Source organism: Gobio gobio (genome assembly GCF_949357685.1).
Source record: "Gobio gobio genome assembly, chromosome: 22".
Lineage (NCBI taxonomy): Eukaryota > Metazoa > Chordata > Actinopteri > Cypriniformes > Gobionidae > Gobio > Gobio gobio.
The window spans coordinates 804,918-818,095 of record NC_137118.1 but is presented as its reverse complement, the minus strand read 5'-3'; the positions used below and the strand labels follow the sequence as shown (position 1 = coordinate 818,095).

The 13,178-nt window shown below is 40.8% G+C and overlaps 1 protein-coding gene across 1 annotated transcript in view; it reads left to right on the top strand.

Moving 5' to 3' along the window:
• Nucleotides 1–13,178, top strand: part of nbeaa (neurobeachin a) — a 161,616-nt gene that overhangs the window by 139,010 nt on the left and 9,428 nt on the right. Inside the window, exons 38-43 of the mRNA XM_079804696.1 lie at nucleotides 3,932–4,051; nucleotides 4,144–4,296; nucleotides 5,806–5,973; nucleotides 6,955–7,044; nucleotides 9,114–9,306; nucleotides 9,909–9,980. Coding sequence (XP_079660822.1) covers nucleotides 3,932–4,051; nucleotides 4,144–4,296; nucleotides 5,806–5,973; nucleotides 6,955–7,044; nucleotides 9,114–9,306; nucleotides 9,909–9,980 — 796 coding nt within the window. The remainder of the gene's footprint in view (nucleotides 1–3,931; nucleotides 4,052–4,143; nucleotides 4,297–5,805; nucleotides 5,974–6,954; nucleotides 7,045–9,113; nucleotides 9,307–9,908; nucleotides 9,981–13,178) is intronic.

Genomic DNA, 13,178 nt, shown 5'->3' with positions numbered 1-13,178 from the left:
GATAAATGAAATAAAGTGATATTGACCGTTATTTCACTAAATAAAGTGGACACGTTATTCAGTTGCGTCTATTTATGTGTATTTGTAGTCTTAGGAGAGTTCACATCATATTTAGAAAGATCGATCATTTCTATAAATTTTCCTACAAAAATACGGTGACAGTCCCAATATCTTCAGTCAGAGAAACAGAGGAAAACTACAGGTGCTTTATCATATGACATGTGGAGCTAAATGTGGAAATCAGACACACTTACAGATGAAGACAGAGACATCTGTGTGTTCATCAGCCAGAGGAGAACTGAGTCTGGATTCTCCACAGGTTTATTTCTCCATCCTGTCACTGATGGAGTTTGGGTTCCGTCGCCTCTGGCTTTGTGTTGCTCAGTCGGAGACACTAAATATTCAACTATATCACTGATCAGCGCATTTCAATGATCATAAGGTCATTATTAAGAGATAAAAAGTCAAAAAGATGATTTTAACTCATAATAGTGAGATCAAAAGTCAAAATATGATTTTAAAAGTCATAATAGTGAGATCAAAAGTCAAAATATTATTTTAAAAGTCATAATAGTGAGATAAAAAGTCGAAAATAAGATTTTAAGTCATAATAGTGAGATAAGTCAAAAATATGATTTTAAAAGTCATAATAGTGAGAAGTCGAAAATAAGATTTTAAGTCATAATAGTGAGATAAAAAGTCAAAATATGATTTTAAAAGTCATAATAGTGAGATAAAAAGTCAAAAATAAGATTTTAAAAGTCATAATAGTGAGATAAAAAGTCAAAATATGATTTTAAAAGTCATAATAGTGAGATAAAAAGTCAAAATATTATTTTAAGTCATAATAGTGAGATAAAAAGTCGAAAATAAGATTTTAAGTCATAATAGTGAGATAAAAAGTCAAAATATGATTTTAAAAGTCATAATAGTGAGATAAAAAGTCAAAATATTATTTTAAAAGTCATAATAGTGAGATAAAAAGTCAAAAATATGATTTTAAAAGTCATAATAGTGAGATAAAAAGTCAAAATATTATTTTAAGTCATAATAGTGAGATAAAAAGTCGAAAATAAGATTTTAAGTCATAATAGTGAGATAAAAAGTCAAAATATGATTTTAAAAGTCATAATAGTGAGATAAAAAGTCAAAATATTATTTTAAAAGTCATAATAGTGAGATAAAAAGTCAAAAATATGATTTTAAAAGTCATAATAGTGAGATAAAAAGTTGAAAATATGATTTTAAAAGTCATAATAGTGAGATAAAAAGTCAAAAATATGATTTTAAAAGTCATAATAGTGAGATAAAAAGTCAAAAATATGATTTTAAAAGTCACAATAGTGAGATAAAAAGTCAAAATATGATTTAATATCCGCCAAAGTTCACTCGAATCACGCCTCAAACGCTCAATTTGCGCTGTCATTCACGCCGTATCAATCGCGGCGCAGAAAGTCTATTCGCGTCTTTGCATTGACTTAACATGTAAATCAGTCGTGCGAATCGCTTCATTCACGTCCGGTGTGAACGCACCATAAGAGCATCAACAAGGTACAACAACAGACCATGAAGAACCCCAAAGCGCCATATTGTTTTCCACAGCAATAACGGACGAGTTAAACTGTAGTAATATCTGTAACGTTGTTGCCTTAATCAAAAATGTTCATTAACTTCAGCATTGGGTGATACTATTTCAAAGTGATGTCCGTCTTTTTGACAGATAATAAATTGCATTTACATGTGAAAACAAACCTGGAAAAAGAAAAACGAGAGATACTTTGTGCATTCCAGTGAATTATTAATGGGATGTATCGTAAATTAAATTGGGAGAACAGACCACAAATGTGCCGTATATGTTGTAGTGTTCATACTGTGGGAAAAGAATGCAGCTCATAATGTACTTTCAACACAGTAAAATAGCAATCATTACGTTATTCTCATGATGTCTGAAAATAAGACATAATCAGCTAATTCAGTCCGACTGACCGATACGCTTTATTTGATGTGATTTGAAATGATTCATTTTAGTCTTTTTGAATGGAAGTTCCCCAAACCGGAAGTGCCACTCATAATTCAAAACACAGTCGGCTCGTCAGGAATAAGGTGATCATTTTCCCCTTAAAAACACACGCGTGGTCACGTGACTCCGCCCCGTCCAGTCAGCGACACAGAATCAACACGAACGTTTGTCAGTTGTGTGTTTAAAGGCTTGCCAGTTTGAACATTCAACTGATTTTACACCATTCAATAACATCAATATGGAAAACGTCAGCTGTTTTCTGAGACAGAGCCGATCCACGTCGTGTCTCTGACAGATCGCTTCACTTGCGTCTTCAGTAAACTCTGTTTTAAGGCTTTCCAGTTTGAACATTCAAGCGATTTTACACCAACAGTGGAAACACGGCTGCTGATTGTTTGTAAGGAAAGCTCTTTCTGAAAGCCTAATGTGCGTTCACACCCGACGTGATTCACGCTAATCGCGCGAAGGTGGACGCGTGTACAATTTGAGTTTACTCACGCGAATCGTGCGTGAAATTCACTTCACAACAGGTGTGATTCTCCTCATGGGCGGGGCTTCTGCCAGCGGCTCGTCTCGTTGAGAAATGTCTGACATGGGCTGTGTTTACGTCTTTTTTTTGTTAAAATCTACTGTTAATGTGTGACAAAACGTAGTTTTAAGACTTTTTCAGTCGATAATGTAGTAGTTTAAAGCTCAAATCAGTGGTTTATTTATATAAAGAGTGCCTATTTGAACATGTGATCTGGTGTTGTGGGAGTTGTGAGCTCCAGTGGATCATTAGAGCTCATTAACCCGGTGAGATCAGCCTTTCCTCAGCCAGTTCTTCTGCCGCTGGCTCTGATGATCTGTGGTGTGTGTGTGTGTGTGTGTGTGTGTGTGTGTGTGTGTGAGCTCCAGTGGATCAGCGGCGCTCATTAACCCAGTGAGATCAGCCTTTCCTCAGCCAGTTCTTCTGCCGCTGCTCTGATGGCTCTGATGGTCTCTGTGGCGGCTCCAGCTATAATTCGTCTTGTGGAGATTTAACGGCCGATCTTTGGTCTCATGGATCTATAATTTGTTCGCTGGCGAATCGTTTAGGCTGAGGGCAAAGAGAAGTTTCATTACTTTATATTTTTAGGCTATAACTGTACGTGGCAGTTGTAACGTTAGCCGACTAGCACTGACTTTGAGTGTTTGACTGCATTGTTTGCTTTATTTCATGTATAGCTTGTTATACATTACTTATACTTTTGTATTATTGATCAAACATAAACTTGCATTTAACAAAAAGAGACTGTGTTGTGTTTCATGTCATTTAATGTTATCTCAGTGATAATCATATTGTCTGAACCAGATATTAATATACAAATTTTCTCCTCATTGTTGTCACTACTAGAGCAAGCTCCTGATTGGTTAACGCGGCGCGAAATATCCGCCAAAGTTCAGATTTTTCAACTTGAGCGATTCGCGTGATTCCTGCGGTTCAAAACGCTCAATTTGCGCGAATCTCACCGCCTCATTCGCACGAATCTCGCCGCCTCAATCGGGTGAATCTCGGCGTCTCATTCGCACGAATCTCGCCGCCTCAATCGGGTGAATCTCGCCGCCTCATTCGCACGAATCGCGCCGCAGAATGCCATTTCGCGCCTCTGCATTGACTTAACATGTAAATCAATCGCGCGAATCTCGCCGCCTCAATCGGGTGAATCTCGCCGCCTCATTCGCACGAATCGCGCCGCAGAATGCCATTTCGCGCCTCTGCATTGACTTAACATGTAAATCAATCGCGCGAATCTCGCCGCCTCATTCGCACGAATCGCGCCGCAGAATGCCATTTCGCACCTCTGCATTGACTTAACATGTAAATCACTCACGCGAATCGCGTCCGGTGTGAACGCACCATAACACTGACCCACTCTCTCAATCCCTCAGGAACCCTTCACCACATTCTTCTTGAATTCTAATAACAACAAGTTCGACCATCCGGACCGGACGTTTTCTGGCATCGCCCGCTCCTGGCGGAGTTCCCAGAGGGACACGTCTGACGTCAGGGTGAGCTGAAGTGTGTGAGGGGAAACGCCGCTGAGAGTGATGGTGTGTTTCTGTGAGGTCAACATGTGTGTGTGTGTGTGTGTGTGTGACAGGAGCTGATCCCGGAGTTCTACTACCTCCCGGAGATGTTTGTGAACAGCAGCGGATACGAGCTCGGGATGAGAGACGACAGGACGGCCGTGTGTGATGTGGAACTGCCAGTCTGGGCCAAAAAACCAGAGGACTTTGTTCGCATCAACAGGATGGTGAGATGAACCCTCTGCTGCTCTTCCTTTAGGGGTTTCTCTGGTCATCTAAACATTAAACTTCCTCCAGCCCAGTAAAACCAATGCAATTTATTTTTCTTCAATAATATTTTTTTCTTTTTAATTTTGTATTTTGAGATGATTTGATGGTATTTTTTAATATTTATGCAATAATTATGGTCTATTTTTGCCATTGAAAATTATACAAAAATTTTTTTTTTAATTATTGCAGTATTTCAGGTTAAAATAGAGACTAGGCCTTCAAAATATTTTTTTTTAAGGCAGATTAGCTCCTCTTTTGGAATTATTTAAGAAATCCTGCACCCATGTGTGTGACCACTAGAGGCTTGAGCATTCACTAGTTCTCTTTTCAACACATTTAAATGATTTTTTTTAATGGATTTGAATATATATTTAAAAAATCTCAAAGACTATTTATTATAAAGATTTAGATATTTTGTTTGTTAGAAATATAGATTTTTTCTGTGAATTTGTGCATTTCCCATTAATTTCCTATGGTGGTCATTTTTGACCGAAGAGCACAAGTGGGAGTATTTATTTTACGACCAATCAGCATGCTCAAATCATGACCCCCAATTTTTCTGTGTTTACAGTCCTAATGCTAGAAAAGTCACCAAGTTTCATATCATTCTGATGAAGCTGTGATTTTAAAAATTCAAAATGTGGTTCATAGGTTCAGTTTTTCATAGGTGTGTGTGTGTGTGTGTGTGTGTGTGTGTGTGTGTGTGTGTGTGTGTGTGTGTGTGTGTGTGTGTGTGTGTGTGTGTGTGTGTGTGTGTGTGTGTGTGTGTGTGTGTGTGTGTGTGTGTGTGTGTGTGTGTGTGTGTGTGTGTGTGTGTGTGTGTGTGTGTGTGTGTGTGTGTGTGTGTGTGTGTGTGTGTGTGTGTGTGTGTGTGTGTGTGTGTGTGTGTGTGTGTGTGTGTGTGTGTGTGTGTGTGTGTGTGTGTGTGTGTGTGTGTGTGTGTGGATGTGTCAATATCACACTCTTGATGTTTTAGAGTGTCACCCCTTCACTGCTGTGTACTTTTTTTCAGCATTGTGGACGTTTTGTAGATTTTAAACACAAATATTCGGAGAATTTTTGTGTTTTTGCCGATTTTCCATTCATTTCCTATGACCGAAGACAATAAACGCTACTTTTTTTTTTACGACCAATTAGCATGCTCGAATCATAACCCCAATTTTTTGTGTGTGTTTACAGTCCTAATGCTAGAAAAGTCACCAAGTTTCATATCATTCTGATGAAGCAGTGATTTTAAAAATTCAAAACAGAACATTTTTCGGTCAGAAATGACCGAAGAGCACCAGAGGGTTAAGTGTGCATCTCAGCACCTCCACTTTAGTGTGCAGTCCAGTTCAGTTTTCTCAGATGTGTGGCCAGTTCCCTGAATGGAGCTCTGATATAACCTTTGACCCTCATGCAGCCTTTACAGGGCTAGTGATTTCCCTGTCAAGCCGTGTATTAAGCCTGTTGTTCTCGGCCATCAGGCGCTGGAGAGCGAGTTTGTGTCCTGTCAGCTGCACCAGTGGATCGATCTCATCTTCGGCTACAAGCAGAAAGGCCCAGAGGCCGTCAGGGCTCTCAACGTTTTCCATTACCTATCTTACGAGGGCTCCGTGACCTTGGACACCATCACTGACCCTCAGCTCAGAGAGGTGAGAGCCTCGTGTCAGAGGTCAGAGGTCGATCATTCGGCTGCTTCTCATGGGTTTCTGCTAGACATTGACCAGGATCGGTTTTGATAGTGATAGTGGTTTTCCCAATGCAGATTTATAATGTCTTTTATTTGAACATTTTAGTGTTGCAATCATGCCAAACTGACTTTTATTTGAGTTAAAACAGTCAAAAATACATTAAATAAGACAACAAAATACATATTAAATGTACTAGTGCTGTCAAATCAATTAATCACATCTCAAAAAATGATTACAAATGTGTATGTATATATCGTTATGAGTTAAAATAGTCAAAAATACATTAAATAAGACAAAATACATATAAAATATACCATCTCACATAAAATGATTACATAATATATGTGTGTATATATCATTATATTTATTTATATTATATATGTCTGTGAATATACACACTTGTATTTTTACATGTTTACATATTATATAAATATATACACACATTTTTTATATATAAAACTTTTATGTTAGATGTGATTTAGTCATGAATAATCAATTTGACAGCACTAAATATTACACATTCAATCTTTTATTCATAAAACGAATTAATTTTCAAAACCTTAATCTCAATAATTAAGATGAATTATTATTATAATATATTATTTTGCTTAATGGTAATAGTTAATCAGATTTTTTAACATCTCACAATTAAACTATTCTTATCAAATTAAAATATGATTGTTATTAAACATTACTGTGATTAAACAGATTAAAATATTGAACTAATTCCCCAGTGAACCCCCTTGTTTCCTGCCTAACACACAATAGTGCGGCGCTGTTGTTGTTCATCAGTAGATCTGATATTAGTCAATATCCAAAATGAGTGAATATGTATTTAATTTCTGCTCGTCTTTCCGTGTGTGTGTGTGATGTGCGGCAGCTCAGAGGTAGTCCAGTGATGATGTAACGGCTTGTTTTGTGTGTTTTGTGGTGTGTGTGTAGTCCATGGAGGCTCAGATTCAGGCGTTTGGACAGGCTCCATCCCAGCTGCTGATAGAGCCGCACCCTCCTCGCAGCTCCGCCATGCACCTGGTGAGAACACACTTCTATTACAGTTCTTCTCAGTCGCTTTGGTTCATTTCTCGAATCATCCTCGACATTTGCAAAACAGTAAGTGCATTTCTCAAAACAATTCGTACAAATAGAAAAACTCCATGGATTACCTGCAGAAGCCAGTCTCTTGCTCAAAATCCTCAGCTCATCTCTCAGAAGTAAATCTGTGTTAATGAACATGTCAGTGCCAGCAGTCCTTGTGTCATTGAGTATGAATAACACAGTCAAATCGCTTAGTCATGTTGTCAATATAACTGTACTCTGGAGGGATGTTCTGATGTAAATATGGCGAAAGTTTTGATGACAATTATTGTAAATTGTAGGTTAAACCTCAGTGTATGTGTGAGTTTGATTGCAAGAGACTGCACAAGATTCACTTTTACTGTTTGTACTGTAATGTGTTGACCATGTCATTGCGATACAGAAAGGAAAAGACAGCACTGCATAGCACAAAGAAAAAAAAACAGAAAAACAAAAGTAGAAATATGAACGTCTAACGGAAATGTATAGAAATATGCTTGACATTTTATGACAACTTGTTCTGCATTTTGCATGTAAAGACTTCTGCTATGAACTAATGGCTAAATGTTGTGGGGGTGAGACTATTCAACAGAGACCATTATAACACATCCAGATCAACATGACATAAGCAGCTGATAATGTAGGAAACAGCAGAGAATTGTTCATAATCATTTGCATGGATGTACACAAGCATTTGCAACTTGTTCAAAGAAATGAGAATCTGCTTTTTTGATGTGCACAAGTGACACAATGATGTGAAGATTGAACAGGTCACTGAGAATTTCAATTCTGATCTGAGAAATGTACCAAAGCGACTGAGAAAAACTGTAAATACATCAGTATTGTCTCTTGTTATTAGATTCGTGACATCTTTTATCATGATTTATCTGTATTACGTACCTTTCAGGGCTGTACGGTAACTTTTTTTGCTCAAAGCACAGGTCAGCACAATAATAGCACAAGTACAAGACAAGTTATATCTCATAAAACAAGTAGCATTAAACAGGCAGGAGACTGGCAGAAGGACTGATAATGTCTCACACAGGGAACGCAAAATCCAACACTTCACAAGAAAACTTCAGACAAACATCATCTTTCTTTGTCCAAAATGGCAAACTGCAGGAACGTAACACTTATCGCTTAACTTTGTCAGTTTTGTTTAATATCTCTGACGACAATCCAAACAACATCCATTACAATTAAATGAAGACTTAAGAAAAGTCCATTTAAAGAAGATCTACTTTTCTCATTTTCATTCATGGAGATGGAAAATGTGCCACACACTGGATGATTTCTGCCTCCTGTTGGTGATCGAGCACTTTTAAAATGAGAATGACCATTATAACCAGTGGATGGCTGCAGAGGACCGCTCATTAGCCATCATTATTCTCACAGATTATTAAATGACTATTATAGCTGACTTTTACTGTTCTGAAGTATGATGGCAAGTGCAGGAAGAGTCAGTCTCATGCCATCTAGATGAAGGGAACTTTATTTTTCATTAAAGGAACACTCCACTTCTTTAAAAAATAGGCTCATTTTCCGACTCCTCTAGAGTTAAACAGTTGAGTTTGACCATTTCTGAATCCTCTGGCGTAGTACTTTTAGCATAGATCATTGAATCTGATTAGACCGTTAGCGTCTCGCTCAAAAATGACCAAAGAGTTTAAAACGTGACTCTTCTGTAGTTCCATCGTGTACTAAGACCGACGGGAAATGAGAAGTTCTGATATGGTTGATCAGTATTACAGTGTCTTCACTAGTTGTGATTCAGATTATCATGCCTGAGATCACACCTGGCGAGGACACAGATTTACACCTGGCGAGGCTGCCTAAGGTTGAATGATACACATTACCCAAACTCCTCCCCTTCCTGACAGTCCAAACCAGACCTTACCCAGAATCCTGGCCTTGTTTGCTCCATCGTAATTTACCTCTCTAATTCCCTGTCCCTTCCTCTCTCCTCTTACTTCCCGATTTCCCCTCTTCTTCCTCTTCCTCCTCCTCTTCTCTCTTCTGCTCATCAGTGTTTCCTTCCTCAGAGTCCTCTGATGTTCAAGGACCAGATGCAGCAGGACGTAATCATGGTGCTAAAGTTCCCCTCCAACTCTCCCGTCACGCATGTGGCTGCCAACACGCTTCCTCACCTCAGCATCCCGGCCGCGGTCACGGTCACGTGTAGCCGACTGTTCGCCGTCAACCGCTGGCACAACACCGTGGGTGAGGCTCCGCTCGTCTGGGATTGGTCGGTTGTGAATTTCCTTTTCCTCGTTTGAAGAAGAGACCAGGAGACGTTGGGATATCTTTAAAGCAGACGTTACTCGTTTATTGAGAATCGTGCTGTTCTTCAGCTGAGGTTCCAAGTCTGACTAAAGCTAGTTGAACATTGTATTTTATCAACATTTCAAGGGGAGGGATTTTACAGCAGCAATACAATGCTTGATTTAATCAGCATAACAGTGTCAATCAAATGCATAGATTCAACCAGCCGACCACTCAGGGGCTCCAAAAGTCATTAAAGACAAATGGTGCTCATTTTAGAAACAGTGAAGAGAACAGGAACAGACCTGGAAAATACAGCTTTTGGGAAACCTGCCCAGACAGAGCATCACCAATCTCTGAGCTTGTGCTAAATGGTCAGGAAGTGCATAAAGACAAAAGACTTAATGTCTCCAACCCATGGGCTGATTAACTTGATCACGTTAGAATGTAGTCAATCTTTACCTTAAACTGTTCCACAATATATTTCAAACATTAATACATTTGTAATCTTACAGTCGGTGCGAGTTTATTTCACAGGATTAATGGTGTGTTTTGTCCAGGTCTCAGAGGTGCTCCGGGATACTCTTTAGAACAGGCTCATCACCTCCCTATCGAGATGGACTCTCTGATTGGTGAGTTTCTCAGATCATGTGTTGCGTCACGAGGGACAGTTCTGAATCCCTTCAGTTGATAGAGAGATAAAGCTTGTGTGTGTCTTTAAACCAAAGACTTGAGATACAAAGACAATACACTAAGTCCTGCCTTCTAAGTAAAAGAACCAACAGAGGTGGACAAATGCCGCGTTCCAGGCAACCCGTAACCCGTGTTTTTCCAACCTTCTACCCGTGAAAGTGGACTGGGATGGCAGCCAAACCCGTGACCTCCCACCCGTGAACTCGTTCTAGATCGATGTACTCCCAGTTACGAGTTTTGACGTCACATAGCCCGAGAAGCGACAATGGCAGCCCCTACGGATGCAGTGTTTATGAAACAAATAACGTAAAATAAAAGGTATAACAGTTTTTTTGCCGTCTGCGCTGTTTTTCTCCTCTGTTTCCCTCAAATGAGCAAGGAGTAAGCACCTTTGGCGATAGAAATGATTGTAAATGAGCATACACCCCGTACGGTCCGACACGCTTTGTTTACATCAAACTACCTCACAATTCCTTCCGCTCAGGCAGTTTGGCGTGACTTTGCCTGGAACACTACAAAGTCGTGAGTCGTGGTTTGAAGTTGTAATTTACGGGCTCAAAAACCTGCCTGGAACGCAGCAAAAGTACACAACTCCATTACTAGAGTAAAAGTAAAAGTACCACTGGTCAAATATTACTCTGTTTCAAGTGAAAGTTGTTAAAAACTATTTTTACTTAAGTAAAAGTACAGAAGTACTTAAGTATCAAAAGTAAATTTCCTTTTTTTATGTCAATGCATTATTTCATTATTGTTGCATTGTTGTATAAATGCACGCTATAGCCATCATGATCCAACATGCTCCATCCGACCACCTTGAACTCATTTAAATACTGTATAAAAGTTACTAAGCTGCTGTCACTTTAAGGCAGAATGCACAAATCCTACACACTGATACACATCTGATATTCCCCCAACTGTTTACGTTCACTTGAGACATAATCAACTTAATTTACGTGAATACTTTCCAAAATGAAAATTGTGACATTTTGTGTGTATTGGTTTGTTTAAGTGCGAAAAAAAGCACAAAAGAAAGCTCTATTCAGTTCAGTACTCGAGCTCTGGCATCTCAGAGGCACAAAAACAGACTGAACTGAGCTCGTTCATCAGGCTTTCTCAGATTCATCCATATGTCTGCGCTTCTCTTTCTCCCCGACATTTACATTTTGCAACAAAAAAAAACACTTTTAAAGAAGAAAAAAAATCATCCACTGACTTGCAAAGCTGCTACAGAAACGACTTTTGACTTTGAGGATCTTGATAGAAATGTAGTGGAGTAAAAAGTACGATATTTGTCTTTAAAATGTAGTGAAGTTAAAGTCAAAGTTTCCCTAAAAAATAATACTTTAGTAAAGTACAGATACTCAAAAAGTGTACTCAAGTACAGTAGCTACTCAAGTAAATGTACTTAGTTACTGTCCACCTCTGAGAACCAATCACTAATTGGTGAAGTCATTGCATCACTGCAGAAGCTCCAGTTGCATATACACTATATTGCCAAAAGTATTGGGACGCCTTTCCAAATCATTGAATTCAGCGCATGCTAAGGGTCACAGAGCGGGGTCAGCTCATGCTGAGGGTCACAGAGCGGGGTCAGCTCATGCTGAGGGTCACAGAGCGGGGTCAGCTCATGCTGAGGGTCACAGAGCGGGGTCAGCTCATGCTGAGGGTCACAGAGCGGGGTCAGCACATGCTGAGGGTCACAGAGCGGGGTCAGCTCATGCTGAGGGTCACAGAGCGGGGTCAGCTCATGCTGAGGGTCACAGAGCGGGGTCAGCACATGCTGAGGGTCACAGAGCGGGGTCAGCACATGCTGAGGGTCACAGAGCGGGGTCAGCGCATGCTGAGGGTCACAGAGCGGGGTCAGCACATGCTGAGGGTCACAGAGCGGGGTCAGCTCATGCTGAGGGTCACAGAGCGGGGTCAGCGCATGCTGAGGGTCACAGAGCGGGGTCAGCACATGCTGAGGGTCACAGAGCGGGGTCAGCGCATGCTGAGGGTCACAGAGCGGGGTCAGCACATGCTGAGGGTCACAGAGCGGGGTCAGCACATGCTGAGGGTCACAGAGCGGGGTCAGCTCATGCTGAGGGTCACAGAGCGGGGTCAGCACATGCTGAGGGTCACAGAGCGGGGTCAGCACATGCTGAGGGTCACAGAGCGGGGTCAGCTCATGCTGAGGGTCACAGAGCGGGGTCAGCGCATGCTGAGGGTCACAGAGCAGGGTCAGCGCATGCTGAGGGTCACAGAGCAGGGTCAGCTCATGCTGAGGGTCACAGCGGGCTCAGCGCATGCTGAGGGTCACAGAAGTGGCCAAATTTCTGCAGAGTCAAGAGCTCCAGACCTCCAAACTTCTGTGGCCTTCAGATGAGCTCAAGAACAGTGTGTAGAGCTTCATGGAATGGGTTTCCATGACCGAGCAGCTCATCCAAGCCTTACATCACCAAGTGCAATGCAAAGCGTGGGATGCAGTGGGGTAAAGCGAGCCGCCACTGGACTCTAGAGCAGTGGAGACGTGTTCTCTGAGTGACCAATCACGCTTCTCTGTCTGACAATCCCATGGACGAGTCTGGGTTTGGCGGTTGCCTGGAGAACGGGACTTGCCTGACTGCATTGTGCCAAGTGTAAAGTTTGGTGGAGGGGGGATTATGGGGTGGGGTTGTTTTTCAGGGGTTAGTTCCAGTGAAAGGAACTCTTAATGCTTCACCAAGACATTTTGGACAATTTCATGCTCCCAGCTTTGTGGGCCCAGTTTGGGGACGGCCCCTTCCTGTCCCAGCATGACTGCTCCAGTGCTCAAAGCGTCTCCATAAAGACATGGATGAGGAGTTTGGTGGAGGAACTGGAGTCCTGACCTCAACCCGATAGAACAGCTTTGGGATGAATTAGAGCGGAGACTGAGAGCCAGGCCTTCTCGTCCAACATCACAAATGAAGAATCCCCATAAACACACTCCTAAACCTTGAGGAAAGAAGAGCTGGAGCTGTTAGAGCTGCATATTAAACCCTACGGAGTGAGAATGGGATGGCATTAAAGCTCATGTGAAGGGGCGTCACAACACTTCTGGTGATATAGTGTATAAGCAACATTTATAGGACAATCTGTGTCAGATTTTGTTGCTGATTTGAAATATGTCATTTAAA